Source organism: Carlito syrichta, unplaced genomic scaffold (genome assembly GCF_000164805.1).
Source record: "Carlito syrichta isolate Samal-C Ts95f unplaced genomic scaffold, Tarsius_syrichta-2.0.1 Scaffold316362, whole genome shotgun sequence".
Taxonomy (NCBI): domain Eukaryota; kingdom Metazoa; phylum Chordata; class Mammalia; order Primates; family Tarsiidae; genus Carlito; species Carlito syrichta.
In genome coordinates this window covers 615,560-639,765 of record NW_007260458.1, presented here as the reverse complement: position 1 = coordinate 639,765, position 24,206 = coordinate 615,560, and the positions used below count along the sequence as shown (strand labels likewise).

Genomic DNA, 24,206 nt, shown 5'->3' with positions numbered 1-24,206 from the left:
GAATAACATCTGGGAAGTGATTTTTTTTTAATTAAAAGAACTATGGAGGATATAAAATGCAAAACTTACAGGTTGCCTCTTCTTGTTCACTTTTCCCAAGATCTATATTACCTAAGACTAAGTACTAGGAATTGAACCAAACACTTTAAATAATATATGTCTAGATGTAACTTGAGTTGAAATAAAATTAATTCTTTAAACAATTAAAAAAATATAAAGCCCATCTTCTATTTGTTCTCAAACATTTAATAGAAAAATCCCTGAATCGAACTTTCCTTTTTTCTGCTTTCTTGCTTGTTGCGATCCTGCACTGTTCCGGTGGCACTAGCCCACCTTGCCTCAGTCTACCCTTTCACAAAATAATCTGAATGTCCAGTTTGGCTTAGATGTTTCATGATATCATTGCCTATCTTGTATCTTTTATGCAAAATATTCAAACTCTGAAAATACTCGATAACTTAAGATATCACTGATCGTACAAATGTTTATTTGCACCTTGTTGTGTTCAAATGTTTAAATATAAAATCTAGAGTATAGCCTGTATTCAAAGATTTACACACACACACACACACACACACACACACACACACACACACACACTAATGTGGCACGTGAACAGCTTTCACTTTTTTATAGAATGACATGCAAACTTACATTCAGAAATATGCAGGTCTTGTACTGTGACTGTACAAGATTTCCACTGAGTCTCAAATTAACTTGAATGACTTTGCTCTTATATATTTACTTCTTTACCCAAACAAAATGCTTATCTTGCTGGCCAACCATAGCTAATAACTAAATCAGCTTTTTAAAATTTCAGAGTTTATCTCAATATTCTGAATAAAAGAAAGGACTGGAAGATGGGACAGTGAAGACTGGCAGTGTGCAGAGTTTTTTTTCCCCTCATGTGCAGACGACTGAATCATCAGATGTCTCTCATCGATTACATTCTCCAGCTCTTGTCTCCAGAATGTCTCTAGAACCCTCACATAGTATTAGTTTCTGCTACACACATTCACATAGCCTCTCCCATCACACATCCTTCCTCATCTCAACCATCTTTCTAAAGAGAATTGACAATCAGTAAAATAAATAGTATTAGAAAAATATGGAAAGCTACCATTTAGCTTTGAAAGTGACCAATCACAATTTTCTAAACGTAAGTGGTACAGAACTTTTCCTTGTAGAGGGCTCTCTAAGCCTAAGGTGAACACGGTTAATTAGGGGAGGCCTCCTAGCAGAGAAGGACTATTATGAGTCTTTTAAGTCACACCACAATCATCACCATAAAAGTGTTTACTGAAAGCCGAGCTGGACAGCCATTGTACAGTCTGACCTGGCAAAGGCACCGAAATTGCGTTCCAGATTGCATATTAAGGCACTAATTATCCAAATGAAACTCCAGGGGCACCTTAGGTAGATCCAGTACAGTGAATTAAGGAAGGAAATAATTAGTCACAATTACAGAAATGAATTCAACACAAAGTGAAAGAATGCAGTCAGTCTGTTTCCTGCAGCGCTCAAGGAGGCTTACGAATCATCTAAGAAATGCAAAAGATAAACTTGGTTTCTAAAAATGAGTTAAGAAAGGGACACATCTCAATTACAAAAATGACTTTATTTTTCTGTTCTTATGTACTACATAGCCAAATAACATTAAGACATTTCATCATGAATTTGCACTATGACAAAATCAACTTTCAAGCGTTTTCTTGACAGTCTTAGAGGTTTTGCCAGAGATTTGACACACTCTGAACACAGAGACAGTGAGAGCAAATAAGTGGCAAAAGGAAAACCGAGAGAGCACATAAGGCATGGAGTTTCAACCCCAATAAATATTCATGAAGGAAGCAGAATAAGGTGGGGGGGGAGAGGTATTCAGAAAAAAGAAGCAAATTTACACTACAGTAAAAACCATGCGTAGGAACTGGTATTTAATGCGGCCAAGAAATCAAGTTGTCCAGAGTTATATACCCCTTTTATGGTCTTCTGATTAAAAGAAAATTCCTTGGGGCAGGAGGAGACCTTCCTCTATCTCCCTAAAATGAACTTAAGGATGCTATTTTGTCAGTGAATGACTCTGGGAAGCTGGCTTGAAACAGTATCAAGAGCATGTCACTGAGGCTTAAATCTCAAAAATCATGGCAAGTCTGATGAAGACTATCTGAGTTTTCTTACTATGTTACTAAATAGACAAGAAAAGATGAGAAAATCTTCTGATCTTTTAGGTAGTCTCCTCAATAATAGCTATGCTGTTTTGCCAATTTGTTTTGCTAACTTGAGGTTGGCACGGAACTCTATTCTGAATTATTAAGATCCTACCAAAATGTGAACTGTTTAAATACCATTATCATGTTCAGGATTCATAGGAGAATGTCAGTTGAGTCTTCATTTAGTCTCTAAAAACAAATTGGAGATATATTAAAATTTAGCTTATCTGTTCACTGCTAAGTACTGCTGACAGTTTCATGACAGATCACGAATGTTTACTGTTTAAAGAAATATATCTGGATTGCCTGAGTCCACGTGTTCGAGACCCGCCTGGGCAACTTGGTGAGACCTCGTCTCTACAATAAATCAAAAAATCAGCCGGATATGGTAGCGCGTGCCTGTAATTCCAGCTACTCGGAAGGCTGAGGCGGAAGGATCGCTGGAGCCCAGTGGGTTGAGTCTGCAGTGGCCGAGAGTGGCCACTGCACTCCAGTCTGGGCGACAGAGTGAGACTCCAACTCAAAAAAAAAAAAGAATTAAAAATAAAAATAAAAATATCATTTCATTTATCAGGAATTTGGCATGAAATTAGATTCGAGGGTAAAATAAACTACTTCAAGAACGGATTTTTTTTTTAATAGTAGAAAATAAGCAACAGCACTACTTCTCTTGGGGGAAATGTTAACAAGAGATAGAAAATTTTGTTTTCTCTTAATATCAGAATCATGAAATAGCATATTACAAGAATTTGGACTTCATTTATCCCAAGTAACACAAGGAACATTCCAGTTGTTTAAGACTCTCTCCACAAAGATGACTGGAAGACCAGCTAAACAGGCACCTCTGAACAAAATGCTCATAGCAGATGTATTTTCCAAGTCTTTCTGAAAAAGCAGGGCCTGCTGAATCCGATGCCATGTAAGTTGTTAGAACTCATTAAAATAGTTGGGAAATACAACGACAGACAAAGAGGTGGGTGAAGAATAAGAAAAATTTACAACTGTAAATAACAAATTTCACTGTATCAAGAATCTTTAGTTTAAAGGTGCTGTGTTAAAACAAAACCCAACACATAAAAAGAAAATGCAATGGTTTTCAGAGGTGTGGCCTTCTTAGGCAGGTTCCATTGGGATATACATATATGCTCCCTTTCCACCAGACCATCACCAAACAATTGTTTGTTCTGTACTTAATCGTTAAAACTGACCCAAAAGCATATCCATTAAGAGCTTCAAGCAGCCGTAGGAGTTAAGAATACATAGGCTACTTTTATATTTACACAAGCAGCTTCTCATGAATCCTGTAGCGGTTAGGGAAATAGAGTTCGTTGTTCCTTTCTAGGAAGAGCACTTGAAAAATACAGAAAGTGATTAGGCAAATATCCCTCTGCAATAAGTTGAACAGTTAAAGAACTTTTAAAAAGTCAGCAGTTCGTTTACCTGAGTTTTTCATTTAAAGGCTAAGGAGTAACTAAATGCTTTTTACTTAAGAAAGTGAACACAAACTTACAATATTAAAAAGGGCCAGAGTCAGGAAACTTAGACTCAAAATTAAGTTTGAGATTTTTGAATTTTTATAAATCTAATAGGAACATCTATGAATTTTCCTTTTTAGTTAAAGCATAATTATATAGAACTATGTTGATTTACTGGATGTTATCAAAACTGGGTTGGGGGGGTCAGCCTGCAAAATCAATAAAAAACCAAATCAAATTCTTTTAGAGTTTTGAGCAAATTGTTACAAGTGATAAAAAAATGAATTACTAGTAACTTATTTCAGTTATGAACTCTTAAGAGATTATTAGTTAACATCAGATAAAGACTTCAGCACAAATATGATTTTTAACCTGAATAGACCCATTCGAAGGGTGATACAGAAACAACTATAAATTTTATTCAGAAAAATAGTGCACCCAGTGTTTTTCCAACAGTTATCTAAGCTTACTTTTCAATAGGGAATTTTTGTCATGCCCAGCCATGGACAATCTGCCAAAAAATTATTTGTTTGTTTAAAACAGACAGGGCTTTATTTTTAAATATAATACCCTGCTCAAACTTAGGATCCCAACAATATTCTGGAAGTGAATACTTTGCCATACGAGAACTATAGCTGTGTTAAAATCCCAAACATTATTTTAATTCCAGGTCTAAATAAATCAGCTATATAAAATCACCATTCTGAAATATTAACATAGAACAGAAACTTCAACACACTTTGGTCTGTACAACTAGATTATTAAACAAATGAAAGCACTGCTTTCCCTAATTCTTCACCCTGTGATACATCTTAAAATTGAAAACACAACTGAGGTACACATTTCTGCTGAGCAAGTTGCCTTCCTTATGGGACTCAAAGTAGTGATGTGTTAGTCCCAGGTTCAAGGAGTTGTTAAAACCAGCATTTTGAAGCCCTGAATCATCCTTCCACTTTCATTGCTAGGTCTCAAAACTTTCTTAGATCAGTCCAGGGCTCAAAAAATGGTCAATCTGAATTTGGCATATACAGCTAAGTTCCCATGATCAGTAGTAGTGGCCCTGGGTCAAGGGCAAAACCAGTTTATTTCGTTGTCCTGTCCTGTATGCTTAATAGTCAGTGAAATATTTCAGTCAAGAGCCCATACTGTGTTGGATTTTAAGTTACAAAGGTATATAAAACCTCTGCTGATGGTCAGGCAAAAATTATTGCTAAGTAACAACCACTTAGCAATTTATTCTCGTGTGAACAAGGTGTTAACAGAACCATTTTAGAAGAGATATATATTTTAAGCCAGAGAGCAGATAGAATTCCCGTGCTTGCGTCACTGGTATTCACAGCAAGGGCAGGCTTGAGGGAAATTGATTAGTATACAGACACTCTTCAGTATCCATAGGACCCCCTGTGGATACCAAAATGTGAGGATGCTCATGTCCCTGATATAAAATGATGCTGTGTTTGCATAAAACCTATGCATATCCTCCTGTATACTTTAAATCATCTCTAGATTACTTATAATACTTAAAACAATGTAGATGCTATGCAAATAGTTATTAGACTATATTGTTTAGGGAATAGTGAGGAGGAGAAATGTCAGTACATGTTCATTATAGATGCAAATTTTTTTCCAAATATTTTCCGTCCAAAGTTGGTTGAATCCATAGATATGGAACCCAGGGACATGGCCGACTGTATATATAAGTGAATTATTCTGCACAGCAGGCAGACTTTGAATAGATTACCACTGTCACACGGCAATGAGGAAGGAAGAGGGTCTGACTGGAACACACCAGGTCTTTAACAGGGTGCTTTAGTAGTGAAATTTTTTCCATCTGATGCATCCTCATATCAAGACATCAAGGATGATTAAATTACTCAAAAAACAGGCTTCTAATTCTATGATTTTTAAACTTAATTACCTCCTAAAATATTAAAATAAATCTAGGTTCCCCTCGGTTATTTACCAGTACTATATAGCAGTATTAAGAGTTGAGGGAGCCTCTCTGTGTTTAGCTTTTAAACGATATTTGTAAAATGTTGGTAAAATTATAAATGACTGATCTAAGCATACAAACTAACTAAAGATTATTTTCTTCACATATCCTTAGCCTTGCCTAAGGATAACGATAACTGTCAGGTATATGAAATAATACAGTTCAGAATTTTGGTGGAGGCAGGGGGAAATTTCTAAAATAATACTCTGTGACAATGCACTTATGTGAAGCTGCACTCCAGAGAGGAGGTGTCTGTCAAATGAAGGACTTGGCCAATGGAGAAGGCAGCTGGTATTAAAATAACTAAGACAAACTCCTTTGCACATACACAATGAAAATTAAAATAAGGACCCTGTAGAGGTGTAAACAAGCTAAAAATGACCTTGGCAAAATATCTTCCTTTATTTAAAAAATACCGAAAGGCATGCAACTTATAAGTCCCTCTCATTTACAAGAATGAACTAAAAAAAAAAAAAAAAATGCAGATGGAACCCTCTGTTTCTGTCAGTAGAAAACAATCATAGATACATTAGGTTCCAAGACAAATAAAATTTTAAAATATTAATATTGAAAAAATACAATTAAATTTTTATTAAAAAATACGTACTCCTTACTGAATCTTTGTGTACATTATGTTTTGTGTGAAAAAGAAAAATAAAATAAAATAGGAAAGGCATTAAGACTACCTAATTATTCATACTGTATTTGGTAGAAGCGTGTTTCAGTCAAACTTTAACGAAAAATAAGTTATTCTGTTTTCATTTGCTCCCGTACATCAGAAGGCAGAGTTTCAAACAGAGCGTCTTCCACAACTAAACCAGCTCGCTTCAGAGCTCGGCAGTCACCCAGTTCAGGAGGGAGGATTTCAAAGTGATTGCCTTTAACATCTAAGTAGGATAGAAATAGTAAATTTCCAATTTTCGGTGAAAGTACCGATAGACTGTTTTTCCCAATCTTCAGAGTTTTCAGTTTCTTGCAGAAGTAGAGTTCATCTGGAAGGCTTTCCACTTTGTTACAAGTGATGGAAAAATACTGTAAACTTTGTAGAACTCCGATCTCAGGTGGGATAAATCGAATGTCATTGTAGGATAAGTCCAGGTATCGAATCTTGTTGCATAGGAAGAGGTGGGAAGGTAGCACCTCTATTTTATTGTGACTGAAGGACAGACGTTCCAGGCTGGTGAGTTTCTTTATATGCTCTGGGATGTAAGTGATGCTGTTATGCCACAGTTTTAGCACTGTCAACTTCCTCAAGTGTTGAAAACTCACAATTTCTTCTATAGATTTCAGGTTATTTTCCTTCAGGTCCAACTCCTGGAGGCTGAGCAGGCTGAACACGGCGTGAGGAATGCGCTCCAGGTCACAGTGAACCAGCTCCAGCTCAGTCAGATTGGTCATCTTTTTTAAGTTGTTCAGCATCACCAGCTTGGTGCCATCATTGTGTATGCACATCTTCTGGAGATGACTGGAGACGTCAACCACTGCCTGAGGAATTTTGGAGACGTTGCTTTTGATAGAGAGAATTTTAAGGCTTTTGAGGTCCCGCAGGGACTCAAGAGTGACATTTTTGGAAATATCGTGACTTAGAGAGCCAACCAGGTAGAGCTCTTCCAGATTTCGGAGTCCATACATCCAGGGGGGCAACTCTCTCATGTCATCAAACTTGACGCTCAAGACCTTGAGGTTTTCCTTTAGGAAAGAGAGAGCCGCGCTGTGAATTTTGACAGAGCACTGGTGCAGAGACAGCTCTTGGAGATTGTCTAGCTGTGCGATAGTGGCAGGTATCATGACGTTCTTAATGATTTCAAGTTTTAGAGACTGCAACTCTGTGATTTCAAAGACAGTGTCTGGAAGGCCGGAGAGCATGATAAGGGGCAATTCCAGTCGATTGTGGGCATTTGTCTGCAGCTTTTGCCTCAGTTTGTCAGGAGTCCACTCATTATTTAAGTTCAGCTGCTTTAATTTGTTTTCACTGACTTCAGACAAGAACACTGCAAATCTCTTGGAATAGAGAGGGTCGTATTGATCTATCATATGAAGCATAAAAGCAAAGTCATTTTTGACATCTGGAATATCATCAATTCCAGTCTCCTGCCGGACATACTCAAAAGAATATTCCCTTAGAGAACGGTAGAACAGCCAGTACAAGGTATAAAGGCACGTCAATCCATAGATGCTTACAAAGCACAGGTAGCAAAAGGAGAGTTTTGAGAACAAGTGTGCCATAGTATGATTGCAAGAAAAGTTTTTATATCCAGTCATGTCCTGAATGTCAACGTTACAGTCCACTGTAAACTGGACTTTGGAAACCAGAGCACTGTTATATGCAATGATGATTAGGAATTTGATAACCTTAAGTACGGTCTGGCGAACGTACATGGCATATAGGATATCCCCTTCTTCCACGTGCAGCCTGAACTTCTTCACCTTCTCAAATAAGGCCTTTGCCTGCTCACCTTCCTTTTTGTCCAGAGCCCCTGCAGTAGATTTGTCAACCACGAACTTCTCAGGAATTGACTTTAAAGACTGAGAGTTGACCAGGCTGCCTTCTGGACCAGACTGGACGGTGTTAGACCTGCTTATGTTGTTCTTCCTGCTGTCCTTTTCTTCTGAGTCCTCCCCAGACACTTCGGATAAAGCCCGAGTGGTCCAAGGAGAGTCAAAACACTTCCCTAGGATGGAGATGAAATGTTCTATTTTGGAGCTGGAGCCAGGGAATTTGAACCAAAAGTTACTGCAGAGCATGAAGACCAAGGTATGGATGAGGACAAGGTACGGGAAATACTTAGCATACCAGTGGAGGGCTCGCTCATAACACATCTGGTTGATAAAGCTGTATTGCTGCAGGTCCAAATCCGTCTTCAGGCCTTTCATTTCCACAGTGACAGGATTAGTAGGAGAGGGTTTTGGTGGAGGCAGGGGAGTGGCAACAGCTTGAGAGACATTTGAAATGGAAGAGTGGTTCTGAGCCGGCTGAACTCTTTTTGGAAGGCAGATTATCTTGTCTTGCATGACCTGAAACACAGAAATCATATTTTCAAATTATATTTCTCAAAGAGCTTTCATAATGTCATTAGTGCGAAGAAAGCAACAGTAACATCCAATAAATGTCCATTTCCTCTGCCTGGAGAATACAACGTTCAGTTCCAGCACCTACATTTTACTCTTAGCCCACATGTTGGAAAATGAAATATCCAACTTTGTTCATCATGACTAAGGACATAAAACCCTGGTTTTGTCAGGTCATGGAATAATTCACAACAAAATAAATACTTAGAGAACATTCATGATTTTGTTTTTTTTTTTAAATAGCATTTCTTCTTTCACTGGAGCCTGGGGAGGTCAGTCATTTGTCTATGAAGTACTCACCTTATCAGACTCTATCTTGAATTGGATGTCCACCAAGATGATATCAGTTTGTGCATAAGTCAAAGGACTGAAAGGAGGTACTGTGAAAGAAATTCCAGTCTTTATTGTTTTCCCTTCTCTTTCTACTCCATCCTGATTATATGTATAGATTAACATGAGTGGCTTTAACATAATGGAAATTTTACTAAGCTTTGATAAAAATCATTAAGAGAGAGATAAAATAATAAAGAAGCATTCAATAGTAAAATAATTGCATCTAAATGCTCTCTTCCTATAACATATTGAGAACCACTATCCTCCCACCAATGCTTCAGTTTGTCGAAAAGAATATTAAGCTGTAAGAATGTCCAGCAGAGCCAGGCTGGGTGGCTCAGTCTATATAATTCCAGCACTTTGGGAGGCCGAGGTGTATGGATTGCCTGAGCCTGTGAGTTCAAGACCAGTCTGGGCAACTTGGCGAGACCTTGTCTCTACAATAAATAAAAAATTAGCCAGGCGTGGTAGCATGCACCTGTAGTTGCGGCTACTTGGAAGGCTGAGACAGAAGGATTGCTGGAGCCCAGCAAGTTGATGTTGGAGTGGCCGTGAATGTGCCACTGCACTCCAGTCTGGACCATGGAGGGAGACTCCAATTCAGAAGAAAATAAAAGAAAAAAAATGTCCAGCAGACTCATAAGATTGCAATTTGGAAAAGAGAGAATGCACTCTCTTTGAAAAAGAGGTAAGATGAGGCAGAGTACACACTGAATCCCGCATAAGTGGAACTATATGAACAGTAAACAAACAGTTCAAAGAAAGACAAATAACAAGTATGCAGCAATGACATGTGACATTATACTTTTTTTGTTGCTGTTAAGAGATAAGTTCTCACTATGTTGCCTAGACTGGTCTTGAGCTGCTGGGCTCAAGCAATTCTCTTGCCTCAACCTCCCAAAATGCTGGGATTACAGGCATGAGCCACCATGCCCAACTAACATGTAGAATTACTCATGCAGGGAAAATCTGTTGATACCTTAAAATGTCAAATGAGACCGGGCACAGTGGCTCAAGCTTGTAATCCCAGCACTTTGGGAGGCCTAGGTGAGGGGATTGCCTGAGCCCACAGGTTCGAGAACAGGGCAACTTGGCAAGACCTCATCTCTACAATAAATTAAAAAAAAAATTCGCCTGGCATGGTAGAGCACACCTGTAGTTCTGGCTACTTGGAAGGCTGAGGTGGCTGTAAGCGTGCCATTGCACTCTGGCCAGGGTGATGGAGTGAACTCCAACTCCAAAAAAAAGAAACAAGTCAAATGGATGGAAAGTCAAATGGATACAGCAAAGTGTATAGTGATTCTGCAACATCAAAGTCCATTACCGTGATCATAGAAGTAGAAACTGAACCCAATGCAGAGTGGACCCCTCTGGCATGGTAATGGGACCACAAGCTAGTGACAATGGAACACGCAGCCCACAATACAGAAGTATAAGGCTGACAGTTGAGTTAAGCAACCAACACTTAGTAGAGTGCCTGGCACATGGGAGACCACCATTTCTTAGTATTCTATTTCTCAGTAGATATTTGCTGAGAAAGTGGATGAATCCCCAAATATGCTACTAGTCCTTCTGGTTTGGAGCCGTATTGGTCTTTATATCTGCTGACGACAGCAGCAAACTTCTGTTGTGTTTAGTATGCAACTGACCCTATTCTCATAATGTCATGAGTATTCATTCTTTTAACTGCCATTTTAATCCGATGGGAGCAGGCACTCTTATCATTCCCATTTTACAGAGAAAGAGACTGAGGCATGAACTCAGGTTAAATAACTTGCCTAATGTCATCTAGCCCAGAACGACCTGGATTCAGAGCCCACATTTTAATTTTATTTTACTGAATATCTAGGATTAAACCAATAGGATTCCAATTTGACCTTATCCTAAATAACAGATTATCTTATACGAAACAAGTCACATTTTAGGGAAAAAGCTTACTGCCACCCACGTTCAATGCAGATAAGAAATGAGGTCAGGGGAAGAGACAAAATTTCACCATGAGATTTATAAAGTTCTGTCCTGAGAGATAAAGCAGTGGGCAACAACTATTTAAATCAAAAGAACGCAGGGAAGGATAACAAATGTGATTGCATTTATCTGGCTTGGTGGCTACAGAGATATGATAATTGAGCGGTGGTCTTCAAGCACTTGTATTACTTAGCTATACCAGAGAAAAAATGCTGAGCATGCCCACCCAGTATATGAATGTCTGCTTAAAATTACTTTATATCTCTAGCAATCAATTTGTCAAATAGCAGAAAAAGTTAATTTATTTCCTTTTTAAGTTTAAAATAGACACAGTTCAGGCACAGTGGCTCAGACCCTGCAATCCCAGCACTTTGAGGGGATGAGGTGGGAGAATCTCTTGAACCCAGGAGTTCGAGATCAGCCTGGGCAGCATAGTGAGACCTCATCTCTACAAAGAACCAAAAAATTAGCCACGCTTTGTAGTACATGCCTGTAGTTCCAGCTATGTGGGATGCTAAACCCAGGAGGTCAAAGCTGTGGTGAGACGTGATTGTGCTACTATACTCCGGACTAGGTGACAGAGTGGGACTCTGACTAAAAATTAAATAAATAACATAGATAGAAATAAACGTTTTCATTTTTATCTTATACCTCAATGGAGCATCCATCATATTTCTTGGCGGTTAAGCACTCTAAATTCCTGGTATAGAAAACAGCCAGAGAAAACCTAGACAAACACCAGAATACCTTGAAGGGATATAGAGAGAAACAACTAAGAAACTCAGTGCTTGGGATTATGTTCCAGATGCTTCTCCCACTCATGGTCTCATTTAACGCTTCAACAACCTGGGGCCCAGGCAGAGACCAGTAGGGAAAAGGAATTTGCTTTCCTGGGCACATGCTCCAAGAGTGATATTCTTAAAACTAATGTTAATATGACATTATTAATGATGGGAGGAAAATACAGAAGAATCCATGTAAAAGCAAGATTAGTAAGAAGGTAAAAAGTCAGTCACCTTCTTAAGGTGGTTAGGTCGGAGCCAAGCAACCAGGCAGGCCCCATCACTGTTCGCACCCAGTCCCTCCTCCAGGCTTGCTCCTAATGGTGGAAGATAATAGACTTCTGGAGTTTGGCTGATGCATAGGATTCCAGGTTGTGCTCTGCCCCAGGGGGCCTTGGTGAAGGGAAAATATAGGCTGAAATTGAGCTGGCATACCACTCACTCAGCTGCTGTGTCCCCCCAGTGGAAGTGCCTTTTTCTATTTTGCACAAAATCACCTAATTGGCTGGGGTCTGCCGTGCTGGGAAGGTAGGTCACCTTCTGTCCGTTCTACAGAAGAAGAAACTGACCAGTGTTCAGAACATTTGAAAGATCTGCACACGTTCACATAGGTAGGAAATGGCAGAACAGGAATCAAAACCTATCTTTTTTTTTTTTTTTTTGAGTTGGAGTCTCATTCTGTTGCCCAGGCTGGAGTGCAGTGGCACACTCACAGCCACCCCAGCATCGACCTGCTGAGCTCCGGCGATCCTTCCGCTTCGCCCTTCCAAGTAGCTACAGGTGCGCGCTACCATGCCTGGTCAGTTTTGATTTTTTGTAGAGATGAGGTCTCACCAAGTTGCCTGGGCTGGTCTCGAACCCGCGGACTCAGGCAATTCACTCTCCTCGGCCTCCCAAAGTGCTGGGATAACAGACTGAGCTACCGAGCCTGGCCAAAATCTGTCTTTTATTTCCAGCTTGGTGTTCTTCCATGACCCCCCACATTCTCATTTCAGCAAGCTTCTGGGAAGGCTAGAGAACAGTCCAATTGCAGGGAGCTAACACATAAAGAATCTCCAGAAGAGTCTTTCAGTCTTCTGACTGAAAGTGTCCTTCAGTCTTCATGTAGATATAATTTTTGAAATGTGCCTACTCAGCCCAAACTTCACCTATATAATAACTGCTTAGGTACCTAATCCTGAATTTCACCCTACAGCTGGAGCCCAGCAGGTCGAGGCTGCAGTGGCCGGGAGCAGCCACTGCACTCCAGTCTGGGCGACGGAGTGAGACTCCAACTCAAAAAAAATAAAATAAAATAAAAAAATAAATAAAATAAAATAAAATTTAAAAAGAAATAGAGAAAGAAATGCGCTTACTCAAATCCCAGTAGGGTAAAAGACAGTGATTAATTTTCCAAAAACTGTTAATCACTCAGACATGAGCACTGAATAGAAAAAACAAAGTACTGGAATTTAGTCACTAAGAACAGAAGCTCCTCATATTGCTGAAAGAACACATCCTAAGACTCCAGCAGAAAGGCAGCTCCTAGTAGAATTCCAAAAGAGCCCTTCTCAAAAGAATGTGCACGCAGTTTGTCTAATACAAGACTACAAAAAGGCACAGCCAGGCTAGAAAGCCCAACTGTAAGCAGTATGAAGACTTCAACAGTGAGGTAGCTCCAGGAGAAAGGAAGTCCCCCCTCTGTGTTCAATAGAAACAGTATTTCTGACCACTGCAACATTAGGAACAACTGAAGTATCAGTATTTTCAAAAGTATATACAAAAAGAAAAAGAAGTCAGGAAAAAATAAGGCAAATAGACGTCTTTAAAAAAAAAGAAAATAAAAGTGTTTTTGCTGTATCGTTGTAAATAACAGCAGCCTATAAGAACTTGGAAACTTTTGTTTCATCTTTTCTGCCCTTTTGAGAAGTTTGTCTAATTAAACCTACACTTAATTTCTCTTTACCTTTACCCAGTAACTTAAAGATCAGTGTGCAGAACAAGCTAAAGAAAGGCTGTAAAACAAATTTCAAAAGAATAATTGCAGGGTTCCAGGCTGCTGGTACAGGATTAAGAAAGAGTGCTTGGGGTATGGGCCAGGAGAAAGTCCCCAACACCACAAGGTTTATGAAACCCTGAGGCTACGATCATCACTGGCAGATTATCAGCCCACAGACACAACAGGAAAGAATCCAACCACTTGCTCCTAGGGGCAATCCTCAGATTTCCTTTAGAGGAAAAAGGCTAAAACAAATAGAGCTACCCAGGCACTTATGTAGGAGGAGGGAGAGGAGGGGAAAGAAATTGAGGGATGAAGAGAAAAAATGTAAAATTAATAAGAGAACCTGATCCAAAACACATCAAGGTGAGAAAAGTTAATATTCTAAAAGCTGATGTGAACATTCTTCTCAGAATGAAATAATTTATGTTAAGGAAAATATCTGAGTAAGTGTGGGAAGGAGGAGAGGAAGGACATAGAGGAATGAGTCATTGAATGCAAGGGCCAGGTGAAGCCAAGGTACAAAGAGAGGTCTATGCTACATTGGGATGAACAGGCCTGTAAGTAGGAGAAGATAAATCAGGAGAGCACAGAGGGGCTAGCATATCAAAGAAGAAAACAGGTCAAACAACACAGCAGGTGGCTGGAGTATTTGCTCATTACTTCTATTTTGAGATGCAACTACCTTTCAATCTTTCTCAACCTTTAGTAAAATCTTTACACACACAACACACCTTTTATGAATGAATTTTGTACAAATCACAGCAGATTTTATGCTTGGATCAAAGTAGTACAGATAGGCAAAAATCTATCATCTCAACTATTTCCATGGAAGCAAAAACTGAGATCATGGGAACCCAATCTTTCCAATAATTTGCTAAAACTTGGAGAGGGCATTGGACTGAGGTTTGACCTAATATCTTTTAGATCTTTAAGAACACCTAATATCTAGGTTACAAAAATATATAAAATCCTCCCCAAGGTTTCCCAATTAAAGACTTTGTAGAAAAATAAATACATATAGGTAAACTCATTCCATGACTATGATAACAGCTATGTACTACTTCAGGTGAAGAAATGCAAGGGTTGCAAGGATTGGAGAAATGAATGGACTCATTCGAATCTGGTTTCTTGAATTCTCAGCTGCAAATGATCATGGTGAGAAAACAATAGCTATTTTTGAAAAGAAAAAAAAAACGTGAAGATCCATTCTCAATTCTATGGTCAATGAAATAAATGGAATTTCTTGCTTTTGCTTTCTACAGGGGGGTGTTTCCAAGAAGAATATAAGGCAAAAATCCAAGCTTCCTTACAAAAGGAAATAACCCATCCAAATCTGCACTGAAATGCTGCTCACATCTAGGAAGAAAAATCAAATATTTAACATTGTAACCGTCAAATTTATACCACTAAAGACATGCATTTTTAAGTGAGTTTGTACATACTGAAATACCCCCAAATGATCAATGTGAAATTAGGGCCTTTTAATAGTAATTTTCATTATTTTAAGTCATTAATGTTTATGACTATGTCTTTGTATGATATATCTTTGGTGATGGTTATTTGCATCTCAGTTCTTTGTTAGAATCATAAGAAACACCAGGATGATGTCAAAGTAGCACCTTCTTAATTAGGCAGTAGTCAGAGAAGCATTGCAGTGAAAAGCAGAATCTACCTGTAACAACTAGCTGAAAAGGTGGCACATTTACATGAATGAGACACCAAGGGGCTGAGGTTAAAAAAAAAACAAAACCAAAACCACTTAGCTTCAGAGAAACTACCTAAAATAAAAGTCCTAGCACTTTGGAAGGCTGAGGTGAGCAGATAACTTGAACCTAGGTATTTGAGACCAGCCTGGGCAACCTAGTGAAACCTCATATCTACAAAGTAAGTAAGTAAATACATAAATATTAGCTGGGTGTATTCCTAGTTACTTGGGAGGCTGAGGTGGGAGGATTGCTTGAGCTGAGGAAGTTGTGGCTGCAGTAAGCCAGGATTGTGCCACTATACTCTAGCCTGGGCAACAGAGTAAAACCCTGTCTCAAAACAAACAAGCAAACAAACAAACAAAAAACCCAAATACCAACAAGATGCTGGGCGTGGTAGCTCATGCCTGTAATCCCAGCACTTTGGGAGGTGGAGGCAAGAGGATTGCCTGAGTTCAGGAGTTGAAGACCAGCCTGAGCAACATGGCAAGACCTCATCTCTACAATTTAAAAAAAAAATTAACTGGGAGTGGTGTCTTGCGCCTGTACTTCCAGTTACTTGGAAGGCTGAGGCAAAAGGATTGCCTGAGCCCAGCAGGTGGAGGCTGTGATGGTCGTGAGCGTGCCACTGCACTCTAGCCTGGGCAACAGAGTGAGACTCTAACTCCAAAAAAAAAAAAAAAAAAAGAAAAAACCGTTATAAAAAAAAAAAAGAAAACAATACCAGCAAGCATATGAAAGATGCTCAACATCACTAGTTATTATGGAACTGTAAATCAAAACCACAATGAGATAGCACTTCATATTAAATACCACACACACATATTACAATAATTTCTATTTTTTTGAAAAAGGAAAAATAACAAGTGCTGGCAAGGATATGGAAAAATTTAAACCCTTCCACATTGTGTGTTGGAATTTAAAATGGTGCAGCCACTAGGGAACACCGTATGTCTGTTCCGCAATAATTTAAAATAGAGGTTTTTGCACACCCCCCGCCCCAAAAAAGAGCCAACGATATAAATAAGGGCCAGCTAATCTATTGCATGCCACAGAAATAAATGACACAGGGGTGAGGGGAGGGCAGCTGGTGTTGGGCGCGTAGAACATAGCTGAGTAGTGCTGAGTTTCCCTTGGGGAATGTCTCTGGGCCTACTATGTGCCAGCTGTTATGTCAGGGATACCAAGAACAGTAAGCTCTTCAAGGTCAAGCACAGGAGAAAAACATCTAAGTCAGTAGTGTGGTAAGTACTCAAATAAGTGCTCAAATGTGTGCTTGTTATCCACCATAAACTATATATATTATCATCTTATCTAGACCCAAGGGGAAAAAAAGTCTGGTGGTATTTTTATTGAGATCACTTTACATTTATAAGTTAATTTAAGAAGATATCTTTATAACGCTGCTCCTTCCTCTCCTGTTGTGCATTTGCATTTGGAAGCTTTTGTTCCATCTTTTCTGCCCTTTTGAGAAGCTTGTGTAATTAAACCTGCCCTTAACTTCTCTTTGCCTTTATACATGATCTTAAAGACCAGGGTGCAAAACAAGCCTTAAAGAAAGGCTGTAAACCAAGTTTCAAAAGAAGGATTGCAGGGTTCCAGGTTGCTGGTGCAGGACTAAGAAAGAGTGCTTGGGATACTAACTTTGTGTCTTCTAGGAGTGTTTTATAGTTTTTTTCCACATAGATTTTGTACATTTATTAAGTTATGCCTAGGTACTGTATTTTTTTTTGCTACCATAAATCTGTCTTTTCTTCGAAAACATTTATTCTTAACACAGAAGGTACAGCCCTCCCCCTTTTCCTTGCCTTATCTGATTGCTATTGCTCAGTGAGCCCTGATAAGTTTGGTGTGTATTGTTCCAGATCTATATTGTGTATTTACATATACACGACATGTAAACAAATGAGAGCTTACCCTACGTATTATTTCTGTACCTCGAGTTTTTTACCTTCACAGTATGTCTTGGAAACATTAATACATTGGCACCTAGAGATCTACTTCATTCTAAAAGTCACGGAATTACATATTGTGGACAAGCTATAATTTACTCAAGAAGTTTCCATGATAATGTGCCATAGGCAATTTTGCTATTAAAAAACGTGCCAGTTTCAAAAGGTTGCATACCAATTGATTTTACACGACATTCTGAAAAATAGGCCAGAGAACAGAGAGGAGCATAAAACAGGTCAGAGGTTAAAAGGCTGATGTTGGGAGTTTCACTGCAAAGGTCAGTACCAGAGACTCCTTGCGGTGTTTTTTGTATATCCTGTTGGTAGTGGTGGTTATAAGAATTGATGTATGTTTTAAACCTCAGATATAGAGGGTGCCAAAAATATGCATGCCCACTTTAAGAAAGGAAAAAACTGTATTAAACTTGTAATACTCAATATATACCGATAACAAAAGATGAAGGCAAGTCACATTTGACTTCTGCAAGGGTAAGAGGCACTCAAAGTGGTTACCCTCAGTGTCTAGACACTTCTGATGACGACAAACGACTGCAGGACTTGTTGCTGGGCAAGGGCCTCCCGGATCTTCCCTTGTGCACATCACACACAGGAAAAGTCTCAAACTTATCACGAATGCATGCAATGGCTAAGTGTGTTGGAGGTTCTGCTGCATGCCCATGCCTCCCCTGTTGATGTACTTCCACAATGCGCTCGAATTTCAAATACCACTTCAAAAGGGTCTTGTGCTCCTCTAAGGACAACCGTGCTTCCACCATTTTCTTTGACTGTCTTGCCTGTCGCATGGTGATGCTAGCATTCATTTGATTAACACTATCTTTTGAGAGAATGTCATACTACTCATTGTTACTGTAATTCAATTCAACTTTGAAAAATGATAGATAACATCGCTTAAAATGTGTATACTTTTTTTGGCACACCCTTGTTTAGATAAAGGATGAATTCTTGAAGATAGGAGGATTCAGTGCTGTCTGAACCACCTTTGTAATTTTGCTTTATTTTTTAGGTGTCTGCCTTATACAATTAAAAAAATCCAATCACCTTTTTTTTTCACAAGTGAATTTAAGCCATTTTGCTCACTCACATTTGGGTATTTGTGCTTATTTCTAGATTTTAAATGTTTATTTATATTCTTTCCCCCTCTTTCCTGCTTTTTGTTGTGTTGATAACTTTTTCCACATCTCTTATTTTCCATCCTCCACCTTCCTTCACCCAGATGGTTAGAAGGATGTCGACTTCATTTCTATTCTTCTAGAGGTTATTTATAATTTCTTAACATGTACACTTAAATGTTTCTTAGTTTTCATATGCCCCTTCCTGTAATGCTTACCTCAATGAACTATACCGTCTTCTTGTTCCCAGAGTTTGCTTTTGCTTTCTTTTGAAGCATACTTTTTTTCTTTTTTAGAATCAATGGTTGATTATAACTTTATATATTTGTTCAATTATGTGTCATTAATTTTCTTAGCTCTAATATGTTTCTCTGGGTTCATTTTTCTTTCGGTTGTAGTATATCCCTTAATAACTCTTAATAAAAGTCTGTGGGTGGAAAACTCATATGTCTGAAAATGTATGGCTTACATTCTTGAATAATAGTTTGAAAAGTTATAAAATTCTGGGTTGATAGCAATTTCCCCCTCAGTAATTAAAAATATTATTTTATTTTTCCCTGGCTTACATTTCTGCTGATGAGAAACCTGCTGCCAGTTTGATTTTGTTCTTTAGTGGGCAATCTATCTTTTTCTATGGTAGCTTTTAACATTTTATCTTTAATCTCAGATTTTCTATAGTTTCACTTTAATTTTGAAAGTATATGGATTAATTTTGCTTCATACTTGTAGCTATAGACTTGACTTTCTTCAATTTTGGAAAGCTTTGGCAAATATTGCTTCAAAAATTGCTCCATCTGGCTGGGCACAGTGGCTCACGTAATTCCAACACTTTGAGAGACTAAGGCAGGAGGATTGCTTGAGTCCAGGAACTCATGACCTCGTCTCTACAAAAAATAAAAATATTAGCCAGGTATGATGGTATATGACTATATGACTACTCGGGAGTCTGAGATGGGAGGACTGCCTGAGCCCAGGAGGTGGAGGCTGTGGTGAGCTGTGATTGTGCCGCTGCACTCTAGCCTGGGTGACAGAGTGAGATCCTAACTCAAAAAAAAAAAAAAAATTGTTCCATCATTTCTTCCATTTTCTTCTACAACTTCTCTTAGATATATATCATATTAGAGTCTTCCAGTCTATCTTCCATGAATGCATGTGTGAGCTTTGATCTCTGTCTCTCTCTGTGCTGAACTCTGGGTAAACTCAGAACTCGTGTGTAATTCATTACTTCTTTCTGCTATAAAACCATATACTTTTGTGGTTTCCTCCACCCAGTCCCCGTGCCACCCTCCCACCCCACAGTCCACCATTAGACCTTATCATGGTGTTTTGAGTACAGTCTAGTTGTTCTGTTTATATTTAAAATTCATGGACTTTATTTCCAAGATTTCTAAATTTGTTATATCTATTTGCTCTTAAATCATATCTACTTACTCTTAAAATGTTATGCCTTGATCTCTTTGACCACTTTAAAGATATTTATTTTAAATTCCTTGTTAACTGTCTCAAAACTTAATTTTATCTTGAGTGACTAGCTAGAATCCAACAGCTAATTTTGTGAATAACCTTTCTTAACATAATTTTCTTCATGTATTTTGGGTGGTAGGTGCATTCTGAGTAGGAGACTGCTTTCTGCTGTCTTTCTCGAGTATGCTTTTGTGGTTTCCTCCACCCAGTCCCCGTGCCACCCCTCCCAACCCACAGTCCACCATTAGACCTTATCATGGTGTTTTGATGTTCCACTGTGATGTTAGGATCTCACAGATCCAGTCTTGGGGACAGCATGTAGTTCCTGGTTGGGAGGCACCCTGGATAGACAGCTTCCTCTGAAGTATCAGCACCAGCATCCACTTCAGCAGCATTCTGTTCAACTTCTTCTTGGAAGTGGGGGGGTCAGTCTTTAGCTCTAGTCTCTTATCTTGCTTGGTGCATTTATAGTTCCTTTTACTGGCAGGAGCTGAGCTCCTGGCTGCTACTGCTTAGTTTTGGATGAGAGCCCAGCGATTGATTCAGCCCCACTCAGTATTCTATGTGTGCACCGCAGAAATGCTCATCTTGTTTTTGAGACCCTGTCTGCATTTTTGTTATCTCTTTTTACATTTTTTCTATCATGAATATACACATTGAGCAGAGGAGTGTCTTGGAGTGTAACACTTGCTTCCCCATCTTTTGCAGAAGTGTGTGTATTTTGATATAAAAATTAATCAAGCCAGGTGCAGTGGCTCACATCTGTAATCCCAGCACTTTAAGAGACGGAGGTGAGAGGACTGCCTGAGCCCAGAGGTTTGAGACCAGCCTGGGCAACTTGGCAAGATCACGTCTCTACAATAAATAATAATAATAACAAATAGCCAAGTGTGGTGGCACACACCTGTGGTTCCAGCTACTTGGAAGGCTGAGGCAGAAGGGTCACCTGAGCCCAGCAGGTCAAGGCTGCAGTAGCTGTGAGCATGCCATTGCACGTACCCCAGCCTGGATGTAAGAGTGAGACTCTGACTTAAAAAAAGAAAAAATTAATTGAGACAAATTAACACCATGAAAAATTGGATTGCTTGAGTAGTACTAAATAAGGTAAACTTATAATGCCAAGTCCCTCTCCCCCAAAAAAGGCTGAATTTCCTTACACACCTCCCACCAATGGCATACGAAAATACTTATTTTCCAACATCCTCAACAATAAAGTCTATTGTTCTTATTCTATGAGCTATAACCCCAAAATTATTTCTCCAGTTTAGATTTAGATTAGCATAGAAAGAGAAAGTGAGTGAGAAAAATTTGCAGTGTATAATAAAACAGGGAGTACCTATTTTATCATTCCAATACGTTAACTTGTGGTTCAGATGCAGTCTTCAAATTGTGGCTTATTCTTTAAAAAGACGTTCTTTAACTTGGCTATGAAGGCTTGATCCAAACAGTTAGAGTGGGGCCATCAAAGCATAAAAGTGATCGACACTATCCTTCACCCTCCCTCCAACCCATAGATTCAAATATAGCTGGTATCAAAGCATTCTACCCTGAAGTTGATCATCCAGATTTGCCTGCAATCTGACAAAACAAACCAAGTTATCTCTGATGACCTAAGAATGATCTAGCAGGAAACACATCTCAAAGACCTAGTTCCCAGGGCTTGTTCACAGATTCTAAGGACAGACTATCCTTTATCAACTAAAACTCATGAATATCTACCATAGGCTAAGCATTATGGGAAAATCAAAGAGGCATAGCCAATATTTGTTGTTCTAAAAACACTTGTAATCTTGTTGTAGGCATACATAGCCACATGAAAAGTCAAGCAAGAGAGCCAATATGGCAGTATTGCAAACCAAGTGAATGATGCGATAAGACAGTAAGAGCTCAGGCTTGGAGTAATCAGGGTAGGCTTCATGGAGTAGGAGTATTCATTTGCGACTTGAAGCTACTAGGTCTGGACCTTGTGGACTCCACAGGAGCAAAAGGTTGCATGTGAGGAGAGAGGGGAAAATATTGAAAAGATGAACTGTTACATTTCTTTTCTGAGGTAGACCCATATCTCCTGGGTGAGAATGCAATCAGAAGAAAAGGAAATTAACTTTTGTGTCACTAAGTCATCAGATAATGTACAAACTTGATTTAGCACTTTTTCTAAGAAGCAAGATACTAGAGGACAAAGAAAGCACCCTCTCTCCAAAGGCATGAGATGCACCCTTCTGATTAACTCTGAAAAATACAGATTTCATTTCAAGGTTAACTACTGAAAAAAATTATATATATAATATATATAAATCATCTATTAATATATAATATAATTATATTTTTATAATTATATACAATATATATTATTTATTTATTTATTTTTGAGTCAGAGTCTCACTGTCACCCTGGCTGGAGTGTAGTGGCATGCTCACAGCTACCGTAGCCTTGACATGCTGGGCTTAGGTAATACCTCTATCTCAACCTTCCAAGTCTTTAGAACTACAAGCGTGCACCACCATGCCCTGCTAATTTTTTAAAATTTATTATAGAGACATGGTTTTGCCAAGTTGCCTAGGCTGGGGAAATATTTCAAGTACAAGAAAAAATAAAAAAGGTAAGAAAGAAAAAGAACTGAACTCAAATGGCATGGTCTGAAGGGGTGAACATCTAAATATCTAAATGTCTTTTCTTTTTTTTTTGAGTCAAGGTCTCACTCTGTTGCCCAGGTTGAGGTGCAATGACACGATTACAAGTCACTGCAACCTCAGACTCCTGGGTCTGGCAAACCTCTTGACTCAGCCTCCCAAGTAGCTGGGACTACATGCATGCACCACCACACCTGACTAATTTTTATTTTTATTTTTTGTAGAGATGAGGTTTCACTATGCTTCCCAGGTTGGTCTTGAACTCCTGGGCTCGAACGATTCTCCTGCTTTGGCCTCCCAAAGTGCTGGGATTACAGTCATGAGCCACCGCACCTGGCCAAACGCTTTCATTCTTAGCAAATGTCTTATTCATAAGCCTTGCTTTGTTTCATGTCCAGCACGTGTATATTTGGGGGCACAAAAAAAGACATACGTGAGAACCACACACGCTACATCACCATCACCAGGACAAACAAGGTCCTTGTCTTCAGGGGAAATGGAAAAGCAAACTGCAGTTTTGAAGCATCGCTTCCTGTCTGCCGTGCACGTACTAGCGTCCTTCATCTGTCTTTTTTAAGACCTTTTTTTTTTTAACAGCAGTTTTAGGTTCATATCAAAATTGAGAGGAAGATACAGAGATTTCCCATATTTCCTCTGTCCCCAAACATGTACAGTCTCCCCCATTACCACCGTCCTCAACCACAGTGGTATATTTGTTAAAACTGATGAGTCTCCATTGACATAAGCACCCAAAGTTCACAGTTGATACTAGGGTTCACTCTTGGTGTGGTACATTCTTTTTTTTTTTTTTTTGAGTCGGAATCTCACTGTGTCACAGCCACCGCAGCCTCCACCTGCTGGGCTCAGGTGATCCTTCCGCCTCAGCCATTCAAGTAGCTGGAACTACAGGCACGCGTCATCATGCCTGGCTAAGATTTTGATTTATTGTGAAGAGGAGGTCTCACTAAGTTACCCAGGCTGGTCTTGAAACCATAGGCTCAGGCAATCCTCTGACCTCGGCCTCCCAAAATGCTGTGATTATAGGCGTGAGCCACCATGCCTGGCCGCTGTGGTACATTCTATGGGTTTGGGCAAATGTCTAATGACATGTATTCATCATCATAGCATCATTCAGAGCATTTTCACTTCCCAAAAAGTCCTCTGTGTTCCTCCTACTCATGTCTTTCCTCTCCCAACCCTCTAAGCAACCACTGATATTTTTTACTGTGTCTGTAGTTTTGTCTTTTCCAGAATGTCACATAGTTAGAATCATACAGTATGTATCTTTTAAGGTTAGCTTTTTTACTTAGAAACATGCATTTAAAGTTCCTTTGTGTCTTTTTATGGTTTGATAGTTCTTTTCTTTACACTGCATAGTATTCCATTGTTCCACTGTCTGGACCGTCACTTCTTTTTAATAATGATGATGATTTTGTGTGTGTGTGTGTGTGTTGGAGTCTCACTATGTCAACCAGGCTGGAGTGCAGTGGCATGCTCACAGCCACTGCAGCCTTGA

The 24,206-nt window shown here is 39.1% G+C and overlaps 1 protein-coding gene across 1 annotated transcript in view; it reads right to left on the bottom strand.

Moving 5' to 3' along the window:
- Positions 1-6,239: 6,239 nt before the first annotated feature.
- Positions 6,240-24,206, bottom strand: part of LRRC8C (leucine rich repeat containing 8 family member C) — a 35,490-nt gene continuing 17,523 nt past the window's right edge. Inside the window, exon 2 of the mRNA XM_008074180.2 lies at positions 6,240-8,693. Within this exon, the coding sequence (XP_008072371.2) occupies positions 6,426-8,693 (2,268 nt within the window). The 3' untranslated portion in view covers positions 6,240-6,425. The remainder of the gene's footprint in view (positions 8,694-24,206) is intronic.